Raw genomic sequence first — 27,743 nt, 5'->3', positions numbered from 1 at the left:
TAAAGATGGCGGCGTCAGAGGGGGCGCGTAGCGGCAGAACAACGGCACAACGATTCTGAAAAAGCTCTTGATTTGACCCAATCTCGCTCGCCTGGTACCGTTATTTTCCCGTTGGGACACCATCTGGATCACCGGGACACAGACAAAGACTGTCACGCGCCGGGTGTCGCGATTTTATTGTTAAAGGTAGAGTGGGTGGGTTTCACCGATAGCTGCTAACGTTAGCTGGGCAGGCGAGCTAATAGAAGCTAGTCAACGTAGCGCTCGGTGAAGAAGAGCGAGGAGCGGGTTGAGGAAGACCTTTCGGGCCAGGCCGCTCCAGCTCGGGGGAATGTGAACCAGAGGGAGCGCAGGGGGGTTTGCTCGCTTCGTCCCAAACGTCCTTACACCAAACTACCGGGATGGGGCAGCAGGTAGGCCGCGTCGGTGAGAGCACATCGACCGGGCTCCAGCAGCCACCACAGCCCCACGCGTCCCAACCGCACCAAGGGAAGGGGAACCGGGCGAGCGGCGCCGGGAGGAGACCCCGGGAACCCGGCAGCAGCTCCGGGACACCGCCGGGCAGGACAGCTGCAGTGAACGTGCCCGACCCGGGGATCAACGTCTTCACACTTCATTCAGGTAACAAGAGCACCGTGTTGTATAAAAGAGGGCAAGGAGTCCGGTTTTACTTTGATAGGTGTTTGCTGCTGATGAGCGCTCGCTAGCCGAGACTGTGCTAGTTTGACAACGACGCGTTAGCGGAAATAGCCATGCGAAGTTAACCGTGGCTTTCCATGTCTCATCCATTTTACCATGCGAGTGTTAATTTGTCAACTGTCTGTGTGTGTAGACAGGAGGCCGTTTAGTCAAAAGACGGGCAACACAATCGCTCCGATTCGACATGATTATAGCAGTATGTTGGAGCGTGTGCAGCTACGTTATGTGCTGCATGTGACTTGATGTTCCCCTAAGGAGGAACAGTGTTTTTGGAAAAGAGCAAGAGTCTTCTCTGCTCAACCCCGGAGGGTCGTGACCGGAGGTGAGCCAGTTATGTTATCTCTCAGGCCCCTATGTGTGAGATTTGGTTTGGTAAACAGTGGTTCTTGCCTCCGGAGGTTGAGTAGCATTTCCACACCATTAACTCTCCATAGCAGCCACGATGGGCTCGCATTACAATACCTAGTGGTTTTCACATGCTCACTTGCATCCTCTGTCTGATGATGTCTACTGTTACAACACACTCAGCAAGCTGACTGCACAGTTTGATCCAGTGGGAGTTGTGTGTGAATTATTTAGAGTCACCTTCTGTCATTGCATGATTGCGCTCATGAAATCATCAACGTTTAAAGCTACTCCTATGTGATTATACTTGAATATCCTCCAGTCTATCCTCACACACGATTAGGACATTTATGTATAACATAAGTAATGTGAGTCGTACATAAAAAGACACTCACAAAAAGAGGTGTGGCAGTACCTACTGTAACCCGTGTTTCTGCCTCTGAGCAATAGCTGTGCATTGATATTGTTATCCGCTCTGTTAGTCACGGAGACCAGATCTGAACCACAGACAAGTAGCCCAGCAGTAACTCCCCTTGATGATCTTCCTCCATCCTCCCAGCCTTTTGCCCTCAGGCAAGGTCTCTTCGTGGCCGATCTGTGCTTGTAAGTAATGGTGATGACAGGATGCCTAGTTGGTGACATGCATTGTATCATCATATTCATGCATTTGAGGGCTTTTTTATACTGCAGTGTTCTAGATGTCAATTAAAAAAAAGCAACTGCACACTGTGTGTGTGTGTGTGTGTGTGCGCGCGCGCCTGTGCGTGTGTTTTTGTGACATCCTATGCTCTGTTTGATTTTACACTCTTAAGTGTAAACCTTTTGGCATGTTTTGTCGGTCTACCTGCAGTTGGCTTTGTTTCTCAGTATTGTGTCCTATGGGTGGAAGATCACTTCACATCAGCTATGCGCCGCATTGATGTAAAACTAGTGCTGATTTTCCGGAAATCCACACCGTTGCAGTGAGTAAGGACACATCTAAGATGCAAGCTTTTGGGAATAGAACATGTATTTAAATCCTGGCTTGCACATCTCATAAGGAACCTTTCTCAGCTTGAACTACATGTAGAGACCGACTAAGTGCAGCACTGCTTAGTGTAGGCACCGGTCTGTTCTCTCCGATGTAGGGACAGGAGTGGCCTTTTTATAGTTTATATAGAATGCAGTCACACAGCCACTCTGCGGGGAGACTGCTACTCTTCAAAGCACACAATAATAGAACAAAGACTGTTAAGGAAGCTTTGGACTGTGAACTCTGTCTTCCACTGACTGTCAAAGTGCCTTTTTTCTGCTGGTCTATTCATGTGATAATGATGAAACATTGTCTTGCACATCTTTCTGAGTAAAATTTTGACTTGCTCTGCTAAGGAGGCTATTTTGGTTGTGAGACTGTCAGTGTTAATTAGGGCTAAAACTAAAAGATGTTTTCCTAATTAGTCAGTTATGTTTCTTCTAAATACATTGTCATTTCGTTTGTAAAATGTCAAACAAAACTCACAATTTACCATTGCTCATTCAATATGATTAGAGGCCACAAAACAAGTTTGTTTTTATGTAGTGTATAGCATTTATTTATTTATTTATTTATTTATTTATTTATTTATTTATTTATTTATTTATTTATTGTCATCATTGATAAGATGGCCGAATTGGATTTCTGTGAATTTGACAATGACACCATGTGACCAGGTCTTGCCAAGAGGAAGTTGAGATAAGATGAGCTTCATTGATCCCATGCAGGGAAGTTAGAAGTGCCAAAGCAGCAAAAGGAAGTACAAAAACAGATTAGTATGATTGTGAGTCAACCAGTCGGGCAATGTGTTGGTTTGGCAATACATCTAAGTCAGTGTTGTGTTACTGTCATATTAATATCTATTAGGTTGTGTTTTCATAGGAGGAATGGCTTTAGAGTCTAACCCATGAAAGTTACCAGGGAGCAACATGTTTGAAGTGGTTTTATTAATCCAGCTTTAACTACTTTATAACAGAGTAGCATACTTCAGAAACTAAATGATGCCTTCTTGGGACGTAATTGAAAGGTGCCAGTCTATGAGGAATGCATTTTTGTCTGTTGAACTCATGGCTGTGTGTTGCTGCCTGTCTTTCCAGCATCTATCAGTGGGTGTCATGTGCACTTGCGTCCACTAGAATTTCTATCAGTTTGCTTTCAGCCACGGAGTCATTTTAGGGAGATAAACACGAGATGTCTCTCTCATCAGTGGGAGTGAAATATCTCAACATCTGTAGTTTCCAGCTTTGGGCTGTCTTTCTCTTTCTCCACTTGAGACGAGGCGAGTCAGCTCCTGTCCCCTGCTCAGGTGTGCAGCAGTTCTCCGTGGCGCATCACTAATTGAACATCCGTGTCTCCCAACTAGACAGTGTTTACCCCACTAGACAGACAGTGCATCTAGAAAACACTGAGGTAAACATGGACAGACAGGAAGCAGAATGCCTGTGTGCAGATTCAAAGGGAGTCACCGCTGTGAGCATTGGTCAAAGTGCAGTATTGGTGAATCAGAAGATGCAACATATTGATGGTTCCACCCCTTCAGTGTTCTGAAGGGGTGGAATCTGCGGAAAGATTGGCCTCATTATGGTAGCACTGGAATCAATGTTGTTATCGTATTTCACTTTCACATGTTTCACATTTTATTTTGCCTTTCTTAAATGAAACTAACACATTGCTTGTAAGACCTCTGAATGGATTGGAGTGATATATGTATTGACTGTGAAGAAGCGGTACTGGCATTTCTTTCTATACATCAACAGAGGGATAGGCTCATCTATTTTTACTCTGAAGAGATCATAGAAATTGGGGCAGATGAGCAAACTGGAGTATTTCTTTTGGCAGCTTTGCTGATAGTGATTGCAGAGCCAGCTGTACCTAAAGAGTAGCACTGTTAAAGCTGCCCGGAGGAGAAGAGAAGCGTCTGGATCCAGGATCCATGAACATAAGCTGATTTGCATCACGGGTGAAATTAGATTAGAGACAAATCCACTTTTCCGTGGACTCCATGTGCTAAAACCCCCAACAGCCAGGAAACGTCACACAGCAGCCACTGCAATCTCTTGGGACAATCAAGCTTCTGCAGCTTTGGTGAGATTATAATAGGCTTTAAAAGATAATATCCTGAAGAAAATGATGTGTTGCTAGTTGGTCAGTCCTAGTGACTGCTAATATCCACTAGGAGGAGCCATGGCCACACCTCCTCTGGAGGAAACTGCTTGGAAATTAGTCTGACTGATGTGTGATGAGATGGATGTGTTGAAAGAATATTGTTTCTGTGCAGATTATTTTTTAACACAATCAGACACAGTTTAAGTTGGAAGACTGCATACCATTTACACTCTGTAATGGCTGTTTGTTAAATAATTTAGGTTTCTCTGAGACTGTCCTCATCCCTCTGCTGTTAGGCCCTTCAGTTGACCAGCTCTGCCTGTCTGCAACTCTTGCCCCTGTCCTACATCTGTCAAGAAGAGTTATCCTATTCAAAACAGTGAAATGGCCTTTAATTTACAATGCTTTAACACAGAATGTGCCGTAGTTGAATGCTGCCTCATATTTCAGAGATTTATATGTTGTGCGTCATGTCATATTTAAAAAAATTGCAGAAATATTTACTGAAGTTTCTAAAATGTTTCACAGAGCTGAGTGTTTTTTTTTTTTTTTGTGACTGCATGCTTCTGTGACCAAACTCCCAGTTGTAGCCTTGAGCCTTTGCATCTGCTACCAGTCAACCTTCTGTAGTTCCCAAAACCACAGGCCTCGTTTCTGTTCCTTGGCCTCAGCTCTCTGCAGCTCATATCATTAAAGAGTGAGGATTAATCACACCAGTGAGTGATTGGACTTGCAGATGTTGAAACCACCCTCGCATCTGTCAGCTTTAAAGCACCAATCGTTTCAAACTTGTGAAAGGTCTGGCCAAATTGTTGCAGTGGCTCCTGGATAAATCACAGTTGGAAGCTGCAATGGTGTAGCCGGGGGGAAAAAAATGTGATATGGGTAGGAAAGAGGGGCAATCCCGGTGCCAAGTCTGTTGAGCATTGATTCGCTTCCAGGATCAGTCTTCCTCTTTTTTGCTGCCATTATCGCTGGAGCTTATCTTCTGGGTTGCAGGCTGGAGACTTGGCTAGAAGTGCATACTTCCACACACTTTGTGTGTGTCTGTGTGTGTCTGTGTGTGTGTGTCTGTGTGTCTGTGTGTCTGTGTGTCCGTGTGTCCGTCCTTATTTTTAAGTAAAGATATAATGTGGTGCGAAGCATTAGCCGCACCACATAAGGTTGTGTATTGGCAAAATTCTGGTGATGCAATACACGTCATAATGCAGGGGTTACAATCTAATACAGTACAATACTGGAAACAAGGTGATATACTGTATATAACAAGTAAAATAAAATTACTAGGTGAATTTGTATTGGCATTAATCTGTTTCTGGAACATCCAACATCATAGCACCTACGTTTGTGCAATCTGAACTGCTAGTTTCCTTGAATCTTTGCCTTCATATTTGCATTGATAATCGATAACAGTATCCAAAAACATGAGGGTACTGAAGTGTATCAATATTATCTCACACCCCGACTGACAAGTCAGTCATAATTCCTCAATGAGGTCCTACTGTCTTCAAACTATCGTGACTAATGCATGTGATTATTAAAAGTAAAAAAAAAAGATACTTTCTCGACAAGTATTGCAGGAGACTTTTCAATTGCAGTTTATTCATTGAAAATAATGAATAACTCTTCGACCCTGCTGTGCATGTTATTTGTTTTCATTTACTATAGGTAAATTATCCAATGTGAGACTGTATATGTCATGAGTAAAGCAATGGAAACTGGCATGGCATATACATTGAATGAAGAGGCGATAGATAGATAGATAGATAGATAGATAGATAGATAGATAGATAGATAGATAGATAGATAGATAGATAGATAGATAGATAGATAGATAGATAGATAGATAGATAGATAGATAGATAGATAGATAGATAGATAGATAGATAGATAGATAGATAGATAGATAGATAGATAGATAGATAGATAGATAATGACTTTATTGATCCCCAAAGGGAAATTCAACGTCCAAGTAGCTCGACACATTACACAACGTAATATACACAGACACACACTATTAAAAAAGATTGTCCAAAAGAAAAATTAAAAACAAAACAACTACTGGGCTGTTTTGGCAGCCAGAGGTATCTCTGCTATCGGACGAAAAGCGCAGTGGAAGTAACATTTCCCCTTGGCCTCTGGTCAATTATTTAAACTATTTAAACTAAGTCATTGTAAAGCAGCTTAAACCGACACCCTAGCATGGTCAAACCACGCCACACACAGATTAGCTGTTCAGACATCAAGATTAGTCCTCCGGTGCTTCTGTAAACACTCATAGCAAAGACAGAAGAAAACAAGGGGGAGGCTACACGAGAGTGTAATTTTTTAAGGCTTTAGGGAGATCTGCTGTAGTGAACACACCTCTTTACCAGGGAGTTGAAAGCATAAACGCACACCTCCGCCAGACATTTGACACGGCCCACACATTACATTGCATAATGCACTGGACAAGACTGGGCAGATTTACAGTGAGGAAGTCTACTATCATGCCGGGGCGTTTGCGTGAATTTATGGCGTCCGCTAGGACAGAAAAGCTTTCTTACTTTTCGTCTTGAGACGAGGCTAAAATATATAAATAAAAACAATCCAAAAACAGCAGCGTGGGGTCTCTCCGGGTTCTCCGGCTTCCTCCTACAGTCCAAAGACATGCAGCATAGGTTAATTGGCCTCTAAATTGCCCGTAGGTGTGAATGTGAGCGTGACTGGTTGTCTGTCTATATGTCTGCCCTGCGATGGACTGGCGACTTGTACAGGGTGTACCCTGCCTTCGCTCCTTGACAGCTGGGATGGTCTCCAGCGCCCCGCGACCCTAAAAGAGGATAAGCGGTTCAGAAAATGGATGGAATCCAAAAACATTTATTTGCTTTTTCGAATTTTTACACTGCAGGGAATGTTTTTTTCAAGCACATGCTCAAACAGGTCAGAGTGCCAAGATGAGTTGTGTTGAAATATAATTGATCTATTAGAATATGTAATTTTCTTCAGCATGTCAAACTGTATATTTACCCTTTATGCGAAGCAGACTTTTTTGGCAAGGAGTTTTTCAAATGCCATCCAGTCTCTCCGCTGTCACATAAAGAAGCACTTAGCTTAGTTGCCAGCACACCTAGAGGGAAGCACTTAGAGCCCATTATTAACCCATAACAAGCCCGGAGAGGGGCAGGGCACGCTGTGGGTTAGGTCTCCATCCTTCTCCATTCCAGGATGATCCACTGGCTCTTAGCCCCAGACCGGTGTTCGTCCACTCCCTAATTGATGTCAGCCGAAGCTGAATAGAGAGCATTGACAGGCGTTCCCGGCAGTGGTGTGTATGAGTACTTACTCATAGAGGTTTGCAACACCCGGATGCGTAAAAGACGGGTGATTTGAGGGAGAAGATATCCGAGTCTGCCGTTGTGGACATGTGTGAACTGTGGGCGCAAGGCAAGTGCATACATGCGTATGGTTAAGCGTATACCGCACACAATGGTTCCACTGCTCATGAACCGATCGCTTGTTTCAGACTGAAATCAGCAAGGAGAAGATGGTCGTTAAACAATAAACTTTAAGTCCTCATAAGCAAGAGAATATCTTCCTGAGCCACGACACACACACTCTTGTGATGTAGCATTTAAGCTATTGTCCATTGTCCACAACAACTGACTCTCCCTTCCCTTCTCGAGCGATGCACTGCCTCTCAAACTGTTGATGGATTACTCATGAATCATGTTGGTGACGTAGTTATTTGTCCTTGTTAAATACTATATGTGGCAGCAACTAATGATTACTTTTAGTATTTTATTGGCAGTTATTTTCTTGATTAATCTTATCGTTTTTTTTGGTCTACAAAACTTCTGAAAATGAAGACACTATCACAATAGCGCTAAGTAACGTCTTTTACATCTCTTGTTATGCCAACCAATAATCCAAAACCCCAGTGAATATAAAAAGAGTACAGCAGGCGTTAGTATCATCATCTTCTCGATAATCTTTTGCTTGTCCAAATAGTTGCAGACTATTTCGCTTTTGATCTACTAACTGAATTATTGTAGCTCTAATTCAATATTTTGCAAACATTTTAATAATGTCTATTTAGTACATACTAAATGGATGTGTGCCCATGTTTGTTGCTCACTCTATAGTTCCCCTCATTTTTATTTTCCTGATCAAAATATTTTTGTTTCGAGTGTTTACTTTTCCGATTCAAAGGCAACGAGAGGGTGTTTTTATGCTGTAAAGCCATCAGACGTATTCGGAGCTACATTAATAAACCTTATTTGAGCTAAGTTCTCCCCTTCAGTCCTTCACTAAACATTGGAATTTCTTTAATATTTTGCAAACAGTCCATGTTTTGTCCTTTTGAGATGATTTTAAGACGAAAAAAGAGCCGTTAAAACATGATTTCAGTGAGTCTCAATGAGATCATCAGAACGGCTGTTTTGAGATTACAACACACAGTAGTCGTCGTCGTCGTCGTCGTAGATACCGACTCTCCCATATTCCTCACCTTTTTGTCTCTGAGTCTGCCACCGGATCTGATCTGGCCTGTCTTACAGGCTCATGTAATGTTTTGTGTGCGTGGGTCTAACACGCCATTGTCTTAGGTTTCTGTGAAGTCTTCCTGTGGGCAATGAGCCATCTATCTCCGCACCACCATCACAAGTTATTTCTGGATGTCATGCTGCTATGTTTTGTTCTCCAGCTTCTAAAAATACGCTCTTACCTAGCTGGTCAGGGGCTTCAGATACGATCTCTATTGTGTTTATTTAGGGTGTGTAAGTGACGTTATTGTGTTGTTCAATACTTTGGCACAAGGCAGTTGGTTGGTGAAGGGAATGTTTTAAAGACTAAGAACACACAGAGGCACAAACCCTCATACAAACAGCTGCAGAGGAAGCAGCAAGGTGTGTATGTGTGTGCGTGCGTGCGTGCGTGTGCATGCGTGTGTGCGTGTGTACACACACGCACACCAGGGTCACCTCTGTCCCAGCTGTCTTAGAGGGTGCAAGCTTGTCGTGTCCCTCAGACTTGCAAATACCCTTTCTGCCTCGCTCAACACAAAGCCGTCGTTTCTTCAGAACGCACATGTGCTACACTTCACAGCACACACACACACCGAGGCACCCGGACGGACACACGACATACCCCACGCAGACCAACTGCTCCCTCAATCAAACAATCCAGCACATGAGCTCTGAGCTCAGCCAAGTGGACAGCATCATGCTTTTTTCTGGCATACAGAGGATTTTAAAGAGATTACAAAATATATATGATCAACTTGATGATGATGATAATAGCAAAACTATTTCATGAAATTGGGTTCTTTGATTAGCGCCTTGGAGTACTTGTCCAGTCAGTGATTGAGTGTCTCTTTGTGTCTAGTTTCTTGTCTGGGATGACTTGAGTAGAGATTCCTCAAATCGAGACCTTTGACAAATGTATCCAGCATAATATTACTATTTCATTAAAAACATTCCTAAAAAGAGTGATGTGATATGTAGTATGTAAGAGGAGCAGCTCTGACAGTTGGCTCGGCCTGACTACAGCAGTTGTAGTCATACATACACACACACACACACACACACACACACACACACACACGGGCAGAAGAAAAGTGTGGGTCAATAGGCCCCCCCACCCCTCCCCAGGGGAATAAGACCAGCCATCTGCTGTGGGCCACAGAACTGGTCCAGGCCTCTCTCACACACACACACACACACACACACACACACACACACACACACACACACACACACACACACACACACACACACACACACACACACATATGTCACATTCAACTCGACTTTCCTCCATACCATACATACATCTAGCCCTACACCCTCCCCACCCCCAACCTCTGTATAAACATGTCCCCCCCCCTCCTTACTGCATACTTTTCTTGTTCCCTCTCTCTGCCACGTTTTGCCATCTCTTACAGTGCGTTTAACCGCAGAGACCATCAGTCATGGATGTCTGTGTTCGCCAGATGGACCTTGGAAATCCTGACTCCCCTTGGCCACATCAAAGCTCGTAGGGAGTTCCCAGCAGGAGGCTGCTAGTCACTACTGTAACTTCAGAAGTTAAGGTGGTCTGATTCAGGGACAGCGTGGGTAAATACTTTGTCTGGGGGGTCTCCGTCTCTCTCCGATTGCTCCAAGGACAGCATTTGTACCTCTGCAGTGAGGGGAGCAGCTCGTGCTCCAGGAGAATGTACACTTGTGCTTTTCAGTCTACTTAGACACGGTCAAGCTTAAAACAACTGTTGGGAGTCATCGCAGCGGATCGAGAAAAACTTAAGGGCTTCTTTGGATAGTAGGACTGAAGATGTACTGGGAACTGTGGCTGAGCCAGGTCACGGCCAGTGCCGCACTGCAGTGCATGCTGGTCCAGAACAAAGGTGGGCAAGCATTGTGCATGGATGTGGACATACTAGACAATATTGAGCAAAATTGTTTGGTATAGGAGAAAGATATTGAGTGCTGATTTTGAACAGAACTCAAAAAGGCTCTCGGCGTGCATGGCATGTGCTTGCCACATGGTGTATAGAGTAGACTAACAATGAAAAATGCGTAATTTCTTGATGATGATCTGCCTTCTTTGCACGATTTAGAGCAATATCACTCAGATTTCACTCAGTACTTTAAGTTGACCTGAGCCAACTTGAACTGGTCTGAGGAAAAAGTGATGTACTTGTCATGTTTTAATTGCTAAAGGTGTCTCAGAAGCTTAGTTAAAAGCGTCTTTATTCTCATTGGCTCGCTCACGACAGTCTGATGATACAACGTTGTCTGGCAGCTGATGTTGATCAAGTATGGGTTCTCAATTCTCTGATTTAAAAACCATAATCTGAAAGAAATGTTATGTTCTGAGCTGCGTGGGATTGTTCACACCAGCTGACCTTCAGGCTCCATTTTTCACAGGCAGCTTTTGTACTCTTGTTAATCACAATTGTGATTGTAAACCAGCTTCCTTTTTAGTTGGCTGCATGTCATTACTTTTTTTCTTTTCTTCTATAACTAGACTAACAACGATATCTGGATGATACTGACTTAATAACTGAATCAGATACTGGTGACAATGAGGTTGTATGTTTATATACTATTTAAATTATTTATATTTTATTTTAACCTCTGCACTATTGACAGTCTTATCGCTGATGGTCTAGTTTATAAGTAAGTTCAAGTGAGGCATCCATATTAATTGAGCCTTTTTCATAACCAGCTAAAAGTTCCTTACAGTAACTTTGAATGTAGTTTTTTCTGTTCTTAAAGGCTGCATTACAGTTCCAAGAAAGCTTATCTAATCTGTCTAATTTTAAGAATCAACAAGTTTCCTTAACTGGTAACAACTGCAGATGTTGAAAACCGGAAGATGACCTTTAGCTGTCCTCCTAAGTGCTTAGTGTTGTCTCTTTCTGTTCCCCAGATCATAGCCATGTGACTATTTTCTTGATCGTAAACTTCAACTTTAACCATTTACTTGCATTGTGAATAAAAAATAAAACAGTGTAGTTATACCACAAACTACAGCCCCAAAGTAACTGTAGAGTGAAATATTTAAATGTTTATGAATGTAGGACTTATTGCAAAGTTTTGGATTATAATAAATTGTGCCTTTTTTTTATTTATTAAGAAAATCAAGTTGAATCACAATGTCATTGCTTTCACCTTTTGCGGCAAAACCAAACGTGCTCGGTAATAGCTTTTCCCTTTCAAAGTTGCTTGTATTAAAGAAATGGTTCTTCGTTCTCCGTCCCTCCGGTTCATCACCCTTATTTCCCACTTGCTTAGCAGCTGTCCAGACATGCAGTGACTTTGGCAGCAGCTGTTGAGTTAAGTACGTGTAAGCCACGCATGTACTTGTTCTTCATGGTGCGTCTGTGAATGGGTGTGTGTGCGTGTGTGTGCGTGTGTTTGTGTGTGTGAGTGTGTGTTATGTAGCTATGGTAATCACTGCATTTTGCTCAGAGAGAGATTCTTTCCTACCACATTGCCGTAGCTCCTCCCTCTTGCTCTATACAAACATTTTCAAACACTCCCACCTCAGACCTTACCTGACTCAGGCAAGACACGACCGGCTTCTGTGTGTAGCCATTTGTAACAGTGCTTTTCCGAGAGTGGATACAGTAAAGTAATGCTTTTGAGGTGCCTACAGGCAAGCAGCAGTTTTGAGGACGAGTGGACAGCTCTGAGCGGCAGTCATCGCCACACAGGGTTCAGGCAGGGGCAACAGACTGGACAGACAGGTAGACGATCAGTGAAATGGACACTAAGGATCATGGAGAATTTAATATGTATCATGTGGATAGAGGACATCTTGCCTCGGCTATGCTGTTAAGCGAAAGTGCTATTTGCTTCAAGATAGTATTGTAATAGGATAGCTTGTCGTGATTAGTTTGTGCTGATGGTTATTATGAGACACAAAACAACTTTGGGTTTCTGTATGATTTGAATGTTGTTCACCTGTGTAAAATATGTGGCATTCCCAGTCACATGGCTCGGGTTTATCTTCCCTCTCCCTGACCATTGCTCCTTCTCTTCCTCCAGAAGCTCTCCACCGGCCATTCGGCCTGGACTCTGCAGCGCTGACGGAGGCGGTGCGCTGGAGCTCCAAGGAGAACCTGCTGGGGGCGGCCGAGAGCGACCCGAACCTCTTCGTTGCACTTTATGACTTTGTCGCCAGCGGAGACAACACGCTCAGCATCACCAAAGGTAAACAAGAGCGTAGCACTCATTTCTTTGCTCTGATTCACTGTAAATTGTTTGTAACAGCTGTTTATGTTGATGGTGTTTGCCTGTCTGCCTAATGACGTAAAATTCTGATTTCACAAAAGAGGTGATATGTGCTGAAACGACACTTGAAAAATGTGTTCTTCAGTCCATTACTTTCCATGCATTATCCCTGAAGGTTGACATCTGTTGCAAACGAACAGAGGGATTTCTTACATGTAGGAAAGAGTCATTGGTAAAATCCTGGCGGCAATCCCTGTGATTGGCATGTCAGCAACTCCCAGCTGAAAGAATGTTTGAGTAAAAGTTTAGTTATGCCAGAGGAATGTTGTGTGTCAATAGAGCTTACCCAACCGTCACTATAATCGCACCCTGCCGTGACATCAGCCCAAATCTGACCCCGAGCCCAAAGCTTTCTTTGTCAACCCGTCACATCCGTCTTTCACACTATGCTTTACCTCTTTTACACAATCTGTGAGTCAAATGTTTGTTTACTTTATCATCCACTAGTCCAAAGGTTGAAAAATAATATCAGCGTGTGACAAGGAAATGTTATCTTGGGTTTAAACCAGCAGTTAACCGGTCGACCATCTCTCTCCAGAGCAATGGGCTTAAAATATCCTATTATAGACAGCCAGGCCCGTGTCCCCAGCCGATCTAAAGCATTAAACGTGGCAGAGTGTTAATTATCCATCGTTTTCAGACTTCCACGGCAGCTGCCTGGGATGGAAACGATGTTTAGACCCTGACTCATGGAGTGAATCTGAGATTTCTGCCCACATGCGAGCACATGTGCACTCCCAGGCTCCTGCTGCACTATTCCTATCTGCCCGGCTCTTTGCCCTGTCAAATGGAAACACCCCAGCATGCCTATAAGTGTGTGTGTGTGTTTCCATGCGTTAATGTTCATATTAAATATGTTCAACTGTTATCATGACAAAGCAAGCATTTGCTGATCAGAGAAGGGACTTAACTAGCATGCGTCTGGGGCTAATCTTTGTCTCTTTTCTGTGCCAGGCTGAACCAAGCTAGGCTAAACTAGGACATGCAGACATGGCTCCCAATGTGCGAGGCAAGGAGGCAGTCAGTGTTTCCACTCCCTCTGAACTTACAGACACAGAGGAGACTGTTGGATTGGTGGGCTGGATGTGGATAACCATCTCTGTTTAATGTAGTTCTGTGGATAGCCAGCATAGTGTATCACTTTAAGAGCGAGACTTGCAGCTCTAGTTAGTGGATACATGCTGGTGGGCCATGGTTGACTAACTAACTGACTGACTCGACTTACTGTACTTGAATGTCTGTGTGTATAAAGGCATCCGATCGAGTCTTGCGAGCTGCATTAAGATCCCCTCCAGCCCTGTGTTGAAAAGCTGGATAACTTAATCTTGACTTTTTCTTTCTTTTGTTTATGTCGTGACTATCATAAACTGCAATGCAGTGTTTTGTCGTCTGTTCAGCCTTTTAATCCATTGTGTTACTTCACCTGGACTTTGTGAATCAGATATCATTGTCTCATCGGTAACCAAAACAACACGCACAAATCATACTTTGTGTGTAAAACTTTGAGTCTGCCTGGTGGGAGAGATAATTGGACTGGAAGAAAAAGGCAGCGTAGGGGATGTGTGATAGAAAAGCGCGGGTAGGTAGACTGATACTTCTTTCTCCATGATCACTGCTTCCTTCTGTGTTGTTTGTTACACTGATGGGTCTCTTCCCCCTCGTCCTGTTTCAGCACATCAGCCGCTCTGCTCTGCCCACTCATGTTGTCTTCAGCACTGATGTCAGAAATAATAAAGACAACAGACCAAGTCACTACATGCCCGGGTTTGCCGAGCCCTCTATGACACATATGCAGTTCACCCAACCCTATCCTTGTTCCATAGCTTTTGATGTAGTTTCAATGAGAGGCATGTCAAATTCATGACTCCTCTCCTGTGTGGGACCTGTTATTAACCAATGCTGGAACCTGATAACAAATTACCTTCTTTGTTGTGTCTCTAAGGCATCTCAGAGAAAAAGCATCAGATATTTAATAATAAAACATAAGAACCTTTTCTTTGAACTCATGATTAGAGATTTTTTTATCTTAAATTTTTTGAAGCAAAATGGCTTTCAAGATTTACTTGAAAGTACTGACTAGCTTTAATCAGTTTTAACAGTATACATGGTTGAGATAAATTGTTAAACCACGTGTCCACGCTGCCACTGACCATGAGATTGCGTCTGATAAGTTGTCCCTCTGATGTTCAGGTGAGAAGCTGCGTGTGCTGGGCTACAACCAGAATGGAGAATGGAGTGAAGTGCGCTCTAAGAACGGCCAGGGTTGGGTGCCCTCCAACTACATCACGCCGGTCAACAGTCTGGAGAAGCACAGCTGGTACCATGGGCCCGTGTCACGCAGCGCCGCCGAGTACCTGCTCTCGTCCCTCATTAACGGCAGTTTCCTGGTCCGGGAAAGCGAAAGCAGCCCCGGACAGCTGTCAATTTCTCTTCGCTATGAGGGGAGAGTCTACCACTACCGGATCAACACCTCCTCGGATGGAAAGGTAGCGTTTGGCAGAGTGAAGAGTGGTTGGCAATGAAAGAATGCTTCATCTTTATGATACTCAAGTTGTGTGCAGCTTTTCGTGAAGTTGGCGCTAGACCTTTGGCAGGATTTATTAACTCTGTCCCTCTCATCCTTTCCCTTTGTCCACGCCCATCTCCATCCCTTCCCCCTCAGGTGTATGTGACATCTGAGAGTCGTTTTGCCACCCTGGCCGAGCTGGTCCACCATCACTCCACTGTAGCCGATGGCCTTGTTACCACCCTGCACTACCCAGCACCCAAATGTAACAAGCCCACCGTGTATGGTGTGTCCCCCATCCACGACAAGTGGGAGATGGAACGCACGGATATCACCATGAAGCACAAGCTGGGAGGAGGCCAGTATGGAGAGGTGTACGTGGGAGTGTGGAAGAAGTACAACCTCACGGTGGCTGTTAAGACCCTCAAGGTAAGAGGCCTCTCCTATCACAGTTTGTCACTGAGCTTTATTGTGGGAACCTGTTTTGTAAAAGTGGTTATAGATCACCACCTGCAGGCCGTCTTTGGTAGTACAGGTGCTGTATGTTACTTGTTCCTTGTTGCTACCATGTCTTTCCTACCCACTGATAAGATACCGCTTTTCTTTTTGCTTTTTTATTCACTTTCCATAATGACAGGAGGATACCATGGAAGTTGAAGAATTTTTGAAAGAAGCAGCCGTTATGAAGGAGGTTAAACACCCAAACCTCGTTCAACTATTAGGTCAGTATTATTTATGAACACTGATTCCATGTTACTGTGCCTTGACAAAACCAAACCAATTTTCATACGATATTCATCTCAATACATTCTAAAATAGACACAATCGCACTTAGAGATTGTTGGCGTCTTTATTCTAACCGCTGCCTCTCCCACAGGTGTGTGTACGCTGGAGCCTCCGTTCTACATTGTAACAGAGTACATGCCACACGGCAACCTACTGGACTACCTGAGAGATTGTGACAAGGAGGAGGTGAACGCTGTGGTGCTGCTCTACATGGCCACACAGATCTCCTCTGCCATGGAATACCTGGAGAAGAAAAACTTTATACACAGGTGAGGGGACACTCTTGATGTGCGTGTGTGTGTGCCTTGCCTCATGTGTCAGACAAATCTAATTTATCTCTATCGCTTTCTTTCTCTCCCTCTCTTCTCCTTGCCTCACTGTCCCTCCCTCAGAGATCTCGCAGCGAGGAACTGCCTGGTCGGGGAGAATCATGTTGTGAAGGTTGCGGACTTTGGCCTGAGCAGGTTGATGACTGGTGACACTTACACGGCCCACGCTGGGGCCAAGTTCCCCATCAAATGGACTGCACCAGAGAGCCTTGCGTACAACACCTTCTCAATCAAGTCTGATGTGTGGGGTGAGCAATACATGAGCGTACCTTTTGTATTACGGTTTCCTCTCTTATAGCTCATTCTTCCATGTACTAATGTTTGAACCTCTTCCTTACAGCTTTTGGGGTGCTGCTTTGGGAAATTGCGACTTATGGCATGTCTCCATACCCTGGAATCGATCTGTCTCAGGTCTATGACCTCCTGGAGAAAGGTTACCGCATGGAACAGCCCGAGGGATGCCCGCCCAAAGTCTATGAACTCATGAGAGCATGTGAGTAGTAGCCATCATACCTGCCTTTTGCTTATTCACCAAGTGGTCACACTGAAGTGGGCAGACATGAATAGAGGTCGACAGCTTGTCGAAACCTTTGTCATATCACATTTTGCAGCATCCCTTTTCATACTGTCTTAGAACTCACTATCATGTGATTAGAAAGAAGAAAACGGACAAACAATAGGCTGGGAGTACAGAATCAGTGGAAGACCAGATTGTTTAAGTCTTTGATAGTCGTAAAAGTCCGTACTGTCTTTTAGTGACATGTCTTTTTGTCTGTCTCTCTACCAGGCTGGCAGTGGAGCCCATTGGATCGACCTTCGTTCGCAGAGATCCACCAAGCCTTTGAAACAATGTTCCATGACTCCAGCATCTCTGAAGGTAGAGTAACATGCAGTTCAACCTTAAAGGTCTTTTGTGGAGCTCGAAACCTGCATTCATGAAGCGTCTAAAGGCACTCCTCTAAATGAACTGAACAGGCAAACACACTTCGCTCTTCATTCAGAAAGCTGATGCTTAATTTTGCTCAGCAGAGCTTCCTGTTCAACTTCACTGCCTTGAGAGAACGCTAGAAAGTCTTACATGAAATTAAACGTTATTATTTTCTGTTAAGAAACAGTGTCATTGGAGCAGCATAATGTGTATATCACAGGGCAATGTGCAACATTTTGAAAACAATATGTGTATAACGAACCACATAATTATAAATGTATGTTTGGATTGTGACTGCCTTCTAATAGTTTGAATCTTTTGTTGTACATTGCAGAGGTAGCGGAGGAGCTCTGTAAGACGGCCTCCTCTGGTCACTGCGGACCGCTGCACCCTTTCAGTCACGACATGCCCCTGTTGCCTTCCAAATCTCGCACACTCCACAAGCACACAGAAAACAAGGAAAACATTGAGGGTGGACTCGACGGACGATCTGACCACGGCACGCACGGTCACTCAGGTACAGCCAGCCGTGCCTACCTTTCTTCCAACCAGTCCGATGCAACGCATTATGATTCTGCAGGTATGCCAGAGGTAGCCGATTCACAGAGTCAACTGCAGCGCCGCCAAGCCCGCCGCCTGAAAAGAAGGGCCGTCATCTTCCTGAACAATGGTGCCGGCATCTGTCCAGCATCCGATCGATCCTCCAGTGCTGTTTCAAAGCCGATCTGCAAGCATAGCCTGATTTAGTCCCTATTCACTGGCCTAGAATTACAACTGTTTCAGCACCCAGAAGTATTTTATTTCTAATGTTTAATGTTTTATTCATTCAGCCATGAAACTTAGTTGCTCCTGTCCATGTCACCCGACACCAATAATTAGATGTTAAAGGCGCTATAATATAAATTATTAAATATAAATAGGACTCAGGGGGGTCACTTCAAGTCAAGCACAATCATATATTGAGTGATCAACGAAAACAGTTTTTGTTATCTCTGATGGAATGAAGGTCGTATTCTGTCGCGTCCTATTTGTTGCATAACTGTTATTCCCACATCCCAATCAATAGTTGGTAACATGTCATGTATTCATATTTGCTAACCCCAATATTAAATTTAAATAATGTCTGTTTGTCTTGTCTCGTTTAATTTATTGCTTATTTATTTGTTTTATATTGAAAATAAAATGTTTCATTTGTGTGTTTACTGTGAAGAAGACCATCTGTCCCCGTCTTTGTCTTGGTTTGCTTTTTCTCACCTACCTGCTGCTGTTACCATGCTGTTTAGCTTTAATGTCTCGGTCTATGATCACAATAAATGAACAACAAGCATTCACCAATAAAGTAAACAGTAGCTTTCGTTTAGTCATAAATCAAATAAGAATTGTTACTGTGATGATGCAGAACATCAAGTGTGCATTTTATTAATGAAAGTTAAAAGCTTGTAACCACAGTTATGACTTCATTTACATGTCTAATGTGTTGTACTAATATTCCTTGTTTGTATGCATTTATGTTTTCACGCTAATGCTATCATTGAAGAGAGAACCATGCCAAGTAAGAAATGTGTACCATTTGTGCCCATATTTAGTTCACGCAACTTTTGTCGTTGTAATGTATTAGATTTATCTAAGTCATTGTCTGGTTAGCAAAGACTGCACCGCTCTGTAGTGACGCCAGCAGAACATTTATTTCCCCCTAGTAACGGGCTGGGCAGTTTCTGTATGGCGTCCTAGAAGTGTATTCATCATCCCATCTTTACAAGAGCAGCTTGTAAATCATTGAATTAGTGTTTGCATGACTGGCATGGCCTAAAAAACTTTCCATCCCTGTTCCTGAAAGGTTTTTTTTCCTCTTACTCATGAGTCCCAGAGGAGGAAAGAAAAGCTTTTAGAGAGAGTGCGAGGGAGTGAATAGTCCATTTTATCACAACTGCCCGATGCCATGAGTGACATTATTCTATAAACGAGTATATTAAGAAACTAAAGGGATTCCGAGCAAAGTTTTTCATTACCTTGTTTCTTGAGCTATTAAGTAACCCTTTAACAAAGATGTGTTTTTGCTGAAGTCAGCCCAGGTCTGTGGCTCTGTTTTAATCCTGCCCTCTTTCCTTCTTTCCAGGCTGGGCTTCTACCTTGTTAGGAGGAGACGGCCGATCGGGCAGCTCCCCGGCTCTGCCCAGAAAACAGCAGCCACGAGAGAAATCTCCCGGCAGCCTTTTAGATGACGCACAGGATATGGGCACATTTACGCGAGACCGCAAGGCTGGCTTCTTTAGCTCCTTCATTAAGAAGAAATCTTCCTCTTCTTCCTCCTCGCCGTCGTCTCAGCTCCAACAGAACCTCCCGACGCCGCCCAAGAGGAGCAGTTCTTTCCGGGAGATGGAAACGCAGCCTCACAAGAAATATGAGCCCACCGCTGATTTCAGCGCTCCTCCTCCCCAACCACATTCAGACAGTCTCTGTGGCTTTTCTGCCTCGCCCTCTCACTCCCATGGAGAACCCACCCAGCCTCAGTCACGCTGTTGTGGCGCTGCTTTTGGACAGAAACCCTCCGGTGGGGGGCTTGCTTCACAGATGACGAGCGGCAGCAGTTGGAGTGGGTTGGCTGGGTTTTTTACCCCTCGACTCATCAAAAGGACCCTGGGACTACGGACAGGAAAGACAACCTCTTCAGAGGAGACTGGGAGTATAGCAGGAGGGCCTAAACCCTTTCCTAGGTCCAATTCTACCTCCTCAATGTCATCTGGCCTGCCAGACCTGGAGCGCATGGCTCTGACTTTACCCAGGAACCGCAGTGCTAAACCCCCTCTCGAGAGGACTTCCTCCACGACCTCCCAGCCAGAGAACGGGGCCGCACGGCCCTCAGAAACTCTGCAGAGGAGGATGGATGAGGGGACGGCACAGATCAGGGAAAGGCCCAAAGCCAAGCTATTACCGCGAGGTGCTGCCGCAGGGGTGAGGGCGCCAGGGGTAGGGGGGGAGGTGGGGGAATCGGACAGTCTGTCTCGGGTCAAAGAGGGTAGAGAGGAGAGTGGGGGAGGACCAGACAGGCAGCAGAGTTGGTCATCTCCCGCTAAGACTTCTAGTTCAATAGCTTCATCAACCGCGGCAGGTGCGCCGACTCACAACCACAAAGTTCCGGTCCTGATCTCCCCCACACTGAAGCACAGCCCAGCTGACGTGCACCTGGTCGGACTGGACTCTCAGGGGAACCGCTTCAAACTGCTGTCTGAGCACCAAGCAGACCGGGACAGGCCGCGACTAGTAAAACCCAAGTGTGCTCCTCCTCCCCCTCCCACCCTGCGCGGCCTGCAACACTCCTACAGCGGCGACGGAGAGGAGCAGGTAGGAGGAGCACCAGTGGAAGTAAACGGAGACGCACCGAAAGGTCACAGGTCGGGGCGAATGTCAGGTGGAGCGACGACGGGCAGACCGTCAGTTCCACCACCACAAGTGCCTCCTGCATCTTCTTCCTCCTCCTCCTTTTCTCCGTCCTGCCCCGCCACCACCAACACGACTCTCACCAAAATGGCCAACGGGGCCGCCACCACTGCCGCCTCTGCCTCGTCACACGTGGCGTCATCCGCCGGTTCCAAAGTGGCACTGCGGAGAACCAGGCAGCAGGCGGAGAGGGTGCCCCTGGAGCGAGCTAGTCGCGTGGCCTTGCTGGAGTGCGCCGAGTGCCTGAGCAGCGCCCTCCACGCCAGCTCCGAAAGCCCCTCCAGCAGCCAGGTGCTGGACGCTGGCCACCAGCTGCTAGACTACTGCTCAGGTTATGTGGACTGCATCCCTCAGATGAGGAACAAATTTGCCTTCCGAGAAGCAGTGGGGAAGCTGGAGCTCAGCCTGCAGGAACTGAGGGCCTCGTCCTCAGGGGGTGGAGGGCTGAGCAGCGTGGGGCCCAACACTGTACAGGACAACCTGCACAGCTGTATTAAAGAGATTAGTGACGTAGTACAGAGGTAGCCACTGTGACAACTCCAGCCGTCACCCCCCATCCATCCAACAGACTGCTAATATTCCATTTCATGTTCTGGTTCTTTTGACAGCTTTTTGGGGGACAACATGAGACTAATCTCTTCAGTACCTCAGATAAATCACTACAAAATGTATTTCTTTTTACTGTTTACAAACGACTGTTTCATGAAAATGCCAGTGTGGACACTAGTTTCGCTCTGACCTATAAGTATTCAGAAACGTTCATACCAAACTTAATGTGGTTTCAGTCACACCAAGAAGGTTTTAGCCCCTCGCCTCCACCCGGCTGTGATAAAGGCCTCTTTGTTAAATGGATGTCGAGGGCATCGGCTGTGTGTAGCCAGCTCAGCGAGTAGGCGAAGTCGACGCTCACGCTGCACATCTGTCGGTCTGTCGCATACTGAGCGAGAATGCTGGTGGCTGTTCGTAAGCCTTACTGAGAGCACGAGACAACTGTGTTCACTGACGAAGCTCGAACAATGTTTCACAAATGAGTCAATCATCAGTTGGATGTTGTGTGTTTCGCGGTATTTTGCTCCGTGTCTGGGGAACTGAGTGATCATAAGCCATTTTTTGTAAAGCCATTCTATTCTAAAGGATTGGAAACATCAGGATTCAATATGATTCAAGGTTTTGAGGTCTCAATTTGCAGTTTCATTCTGTGTGCAGAAGTTTGTTTTGTTTTTAACTTATTTTCATTTTCACGACAGTATTTTTAAGTAGATGGATAAATGTGATAAAATATCAAATCGCCCCCAAAACTGCTCATGTCAATATCGGACTAAAAGCCTTGTTTCTGAGAATAATCTTTTGAGAATAATCAACTGTTTTGACGCAGACATTCCCACGTGTCCACACAAGGCGACTGTTGAGAAAAAAAGACTGAAGGGATCACTTGCGTCATTGGAAGCGTGTAAATAAGCTCAAATGAAACGCCTTGTGTACGTTTCAGTATTGCCAAATACAGGCTTATAAAATCTAACCAGATTTCAAATCTAGAAAAGATTCATTTGATTGGTCATATGCACAGTGTTTGTCTTTGCTTCAGTGTTGTGACTCATGTTCACACCTTAACACAGTGCCACATGAATGGGGGGAAATCCCCAGTTTCCTAAAGCATTTCAATATGTATGTCCTTGCACACTACATTTCTTCCTTGTAGGATGGAGCATAAAAGAGTGGGGGGGAGGAGAGGGGAGAGCACAGGCTAGCGCATGAGCAGGTGAACTGGGACAGTGTTTCTAAAAGTGTCCTGAGTATGGACGGTGCTGGATTCCCTGGAGCCTTGTCGTGTCCTCAGTGCCTCAAATTCTTCCATGTATGAACACTGCGAAATGCAAAGACCTACTTTACACTAATCACACAGTACTGATCTCTCAACAAAAAAAACTGCAGTACGTCTTCAGCACATGAGTGATTTTTACATTATTTGATTCAAAGAAAAATGCTTTTTAGAATGTCTATGTCTGAACTTGAATTTTAAATTATTCCTGATTTTTTTTTTTTTTTTTTTCATTTATTGAAAGCACAGACCTATTTTGAGAGAAAAGTTATGTAAATATTTGATTTATTTCATATCCAGGAAACAAAAGATTTACGTGCAGTTGCAGCATTAAGAGCAATGTTTGACTGAAGAGATGTATTGCGAGACATAGGCTCATCCACCCTGATCTGAATATCTGCTTCATGAATGTATTATTCTTCTGGTCTGATCCCGGTCAAATGTTCATCTGCATGACTCTTTCATTTTTTAAGGTGACTTTTTTTTTTTTTTTTACTATTTATTATCTTTCTTTTTTTTATTGGCCCATACTTCTAATTTTGGTCACACTAAATAAGTCCAGAAACGGCTGCTCTGTTTTTTTGAGCATGAACCAAACTGTGTACAGCGCACACACACAACTAGCTTTGGCTCACATCATATTGTACACTGGATAAGGCCTCCGACACATTGGTTCGTTGACACATGTTGCATATGAATACTACAAGATATAATCTGTAAACACTGCAGGTCCAGAACACTTTCAAAATGCCTGTTAATGACACTTGATGGATTGCCAAGTAAATGTTTTGTCCACTTGAGTTTGTGATGCGTTTTTCACATCATTTCATGTCGTTATGTGTCTGTATTTATGTCCATTTTCTTGCCAAACAGGATCCCTTTGAGACAAGCTGATGACTCGTGTCTATTCACTGTGAGTTTCAAATAACATGGACGAAAAAAAATGCAGTCGGCGTTTCTTTCAGATTCTTGGTGCCTTTTTGTGAACAAATGATTTATGTACAGTACACTTATCACTGCAAGAATTCTAAATTATGACAACGTTACAGTCCATCATTACAACATTCATGTGTTTTCTTTCCTTTGCCATGAGATTGTGATAAGCGAATCACGACAGCGTGCATTTCTGTCATTTGGAGGTTGATGGTCCGATGCAAACTTGAAACCAAAAGGTGCACTTTGTCTTTGAAGATTATGTATTTAGATACTCTGACAAATGACACGTGAGTCTGCTGCACTAAACCTGAGCTGCTGTGTTGTCTCATAATCTGATCACATCAAAGGTTTTGTCGATAAAAAATGTCTCTTTCGAGTTGCCGAGCAAATTTTTTTTCTGTTGATGTGTATAGTGCATCTCTGTGGAGCAGGTTTTCCAAAAAGCCTCATCAAGAAAAATGTAACCTCCCAGAGTCGACACGTTTCCAGTCTGGACTGTTTTTAAAGAAATAAAAGATGTTGATTTTTAAACTATTTACAGAGTCAATAAATTGATTTGGTACCAATGATCCCCCCCCCCCTCCCTCCTTCCACCCTCACCCCCACCCCCAAATCTGTTATCTAAACAGACGCTGTTTAATATTTGGGCTGAACACACATTTTTGGCTTGTTCTCAATGTCAGTCTTTTACATTGTCTTTATTTATGCTGCCTGCATTTATCCTGTATATCTGTTATTTCTTTCCTGCTGTCTCTGTTCTGGAGAACAGCTCTGGAGAACAGCTCTGGAGAACGTGCGTACATCATTATACCAAAGGCCACTTCTTCAGTTGTACGAGTGCAATGTAAACAAACACACACACAATAATGGAATATGTGAATTTAAACAGGGATAAAAGTGGCAAGAGATGTTAACATTAACTTTTTTATTGTACAAAATATATATTTTGTGTTTTTTTTGTTGTTTTTTTTAATTTAAAGTTCACGTTATATTACTGTGAAGTTTTGCTCATCAGTGTTAAGCCTATTGTAAATAATAAAGATATTGATGAATACTGTTTTTTCGTTTTTGGTTGTTCATCTGCCAAACATTTTCAACAATTATTAAAATGAATGTTGGTGGTTCAAGAGCATAGAGCCGTTAGGCTTGTTGCTGAGCTACAGGCGGCGGTAAATGGAAGAAAACTGCAGATTAAGTGTTACAACAGAAGAGGCTTGAACTCTGAGATGTAATATGGTAGGTAAGCAGAGGCATGATCAATTTCATAACTTTAAATAAAATAATTTAAGATATGCAGAACATGTTTTAAGAGTATGAGTACAGTGGGAAAGAGAGTTGACTTGTATACATGCATCTAGTCCATTTACTGTACTGAAGTACATTTTTGGGTTCTTTAAGTATTATTCTCCTATGCAATTCTATATTTATTTTGTATAGCCCAAAAAACGAATTTGATCAATCAATTGCCCAATGAATCATACGACGTTCTCCGTTGCAGGACCCCGCATCAAACAGGAGCCCCCCGATATATAAAACCTTTAACTGGAAAAAAAAAACCTTAGGAAGCAGCTGAGGAGGAATCCTTCCCCCAGTGGGTGTCAGGCCGGTCCACAGCAGGAGACACAACTACGGTCCAGGTTTAACCACGATGGAAACTGGCAAGGTGCACAAAGCACAAAAAAGCAGGTAGTAATGTGCATTATTTTCTACATTTTAATGGGAAATATTGTACTACACAGCTGTCACCACTCAATTGTTTTCAGATAATGAACATACAAGACACAATCAATTGATGAAATATGATTAATTAATAATTATAGTAATGCTTAAAATGTTGACAATCCAATAATAAAACACTGACAAATACTTTTGATACTTAATTTACATGGTGTTGTTACTGCTACATTTGCACTTTTACTTCAGTAAGATTTTCAGGGTTTTGTAAATAAGATTATTTGATTTATTTGTTTTTGGTCAAAAACAGTAATCCAGAACATTATCAGATATCACAATATCCAGACAACAGACATTCTGTATTATGAATGAAGGGCAGGGGGGCTTTTAACAGCACTTCATAATTGGTATGTACTGTTCCATGATTGTCAAAGCAGAGTAAAAGAAAGGTACATTATATTTTAATCAGAGAGGATGCAAAGGGAAAACCTCCAAGCACTTTTTTATTCCAAAAATATATTGTTTATTTTGGAATGTATACGTATGTAATTTCTTAATCGTCGTAAGAAAGTCTTTTCATCTCATGAACATTGTTGATGAATTCAAGCCAGTTATATACCCTAAGTGGATCAGCTTGTAACAAGTAATTGTGTTTTATTATTATTGTGTTAATTGGATTTGCAGGAATGCAAGAGCTACAGTTGAAAATGTGTATTTTCGTGTGCTGTAAAACACACTTATTCCATGGTCTCATCCGTTTACAGGGTACCGGTCACCCCTGGTATGCGGCGCATCATCGCCGCCCTCTTCAACAGCAGCACCCTGCCGGTGACGCCTGCCCACACCTTGTCCGACTCCTCCCCCCTCGTAGACTATTGTAAAAATGGCGTCCATCATGGAGGGGCCGCTAAGCAAGTGGACTAACGTCATGAAAGGGTGGCAGTACCGTTGGTTCGTGTTGGATTACAACGCCGGTTTGCTGTCATACTACACGGTACGTTCGCGTCCACGGTCTCTGGACGCTCAACGGGTTCGCCCGAGAGCTTAATTTGTAGAAGTTGTCGTTGGTTGTCAAACCCAAGTGGGATAAGGGCCTTGTGTTTGTCAGGAGTTGGGAGTATCAGCTGGCTCAAAAAAGGCGAGTGTCTGTGATGACGGATCCGCACGTTAGCCAATGGCAATGGTCCTCGCGGACCAACCGACGAATCGAAAGCCAGTATTTTTTCCCCCATAAACTTCCGGTACTGTAGCTAGCTCCCATAGCTAACAGCTGAATTACACATACTTTGAGAGACATGTTCTTGTGAATAGTTAACAGCGTGAGGTGATAGAGAAAAAGAGAGAAAGAGGGGTATACTTGTGTCGTGTCAGCGACACGACATGTGTCGTGTCGTTTACACAAGAGTCCCTACAACTCGCTGGTTTGCTCGCTAGATGGCTAGCAAGACACAGCGCGAGTATGTCTGCTAGTTCGATTTTTTTTTTTTTTTTATCAATCCCACATCGATAAATCAACGTACTAGTGATTAGTAACGTGGAAAGTAAAGCAGACGTGAAACTGTCGGGGGTAGTGTTCATAGGGACAAAGTTGCAAGGAAGATGACAAACTAAGAGCAGCCCCCTCCTCTTAGCAGGCTGACTGGGTTCGTTATCTTATTGACATGTCCAGTAGTCTAGTTTAGTTTATCGATTGTCGTTTTAAAGGAAATCCTGAGCCCTGACTAAGATGGGTTGGTTTGGAATAGATGGTATTATGAAAATAATCACTGTGGTAGAGATATGCTTCCTGTTTAAATGTGATGAAGATTACTGCTCATTTCAGGGCAATGACCCACAAACGAGTCTGAGGAATGTCGACCATCAAGTCATAGCAGAACATTAGTCTGGTAGCCATTTCAATAAACTGAAACAATAAGTTGCTTGAAAGAACATTTGCTAACCTCAGATTTGCTGGTTTCAGCCTCTCAAATGTGAGGATTCGCTGCTTTGGTTCTCTTTCTTTTCTGGTAATAAACAAAAAAAACATTTAATTTTGTACTGCTGGTCAGACAAAACAAGCCATTTGAGTAGGTTATATTCAAAGCTTGGTGACAGAATAATTTTATCGAGAAAATAATTGACCACAAAAGTAAATGTTAGTTGCAGTGTTAATCTAATGTATCGACAGTTTCATTTTAATTAGTTTAATAGGAGGAAGGAAAACTGAGCTGAACTTACATCTGACATCACAAAGAGATTCCAGAGATAAATTTAACTGAAATTACTTAAGTCACCTCTTCTGACTTCAGCCAGTGTTTGCTTTCTATCAAAAATGATCTTAAGCATTATTTTGTAATAGGTTTTTGTAAATCTCAGCTACATTCAAATCCAAAACCAGAGCCATGATTA

At 43.6% G+C, this 27,743-nt stretch overlaps 2 protein-coding genes across 5 annotated transcripts in view; both read left to right on the top strand.

The window, feature by feature from the left end:
• Positions 1 to 10: 10 nt before the first annotated feature.
• On the top strand, positions 11 to 24,455 carry abl2 (c-abl oncogene 2, non-receptor tyrosine kinase). 2 transcript variants are annotated; one of them, XM_068591351.1, is made up of 12 exons: positions 11 to 621; positions 12,694 to 12,858; positions 15,130 to 15,425; positions 15,602 to 15,874; positions 16,083 to 16,167; positions 16,323 to 16,500; positions 16,624 to 16,808; positions 16,901 to 17,053; positions 17,348 to 17,437; positions 17,823 to 18,005; positions 19,026 to 19,040; positions 19,605 to 24,455. In XM_068591351.1, exons 1-12 carry the CDS (start codon positions 402 to 404, stop codon positions 21,449 to 21,451), a joined length of 3,690 nt encoding a protein of 1,229 aa, XP_068447452.1. In that variant the 5' UTR covers positions 11 to 401; the 3' UTR covers positions 21,452 to 24,455. The 2 variants fall into 2 exon arrangements, with proteins under 2 accessions (XP_068447452.1, XP_068447453.1); XM_068591352.1 differs by lacking the exon at positions 19,026 to 19,040.
• A 1,217-nt stretch (positions 24,456 to 25,672) lies between these two features.
• The window catches only part of osbpl9 (oxysterol binding protein-like 9), a 31,914-nt gene continuing 29,843 nt past the window's right edge, over positions 25,673 to 27,743 (top strand). For 2 of the 3 annotated variants that reach the window (XM_068591311.1, XM_068591309.1), the window contains exons 1-2: positions 25,673 to 25,762; positions 26,120 to 26,349. In XM_068591311.1, coding sequence (XP_068447412.1) covers positions 26,239 to 26,349 — 111 coding nt within the window. In that variant the 5' untranslated portion in view covers positions 25,673 to 25,762; positions 26,120 to 26,238. Of the gene's footprint in view, positions 25,763 to 25,929; positions 25,999 to 26,119; positions 26,350 to 27,743 lie in introns of those variants that run through there. The other variant, XM_068591310.1, reaches the window with a different exon arrangement.

This window comes from Clinocottus analis, unplaced genomic scaffold (assembly GCF_023055335.1).
Source record: "Clinocottus analis isolate CAN_PGR_092001 unplaced genomic scaffold, fCliAna1.0.p SCAF_25, whole genome shotgun sequence".
NCBI classification, from domain to species: Eukaryota; Metazoa; Chordata; class Actinopteri; order Perciformes; family Cottidae; genus Clinocottus; species Clinocottus analis.
Note: the sequence above shows the minus strand (reverse complement) of the source record. Positions and strands in the feature narration are given on the sequence as shown.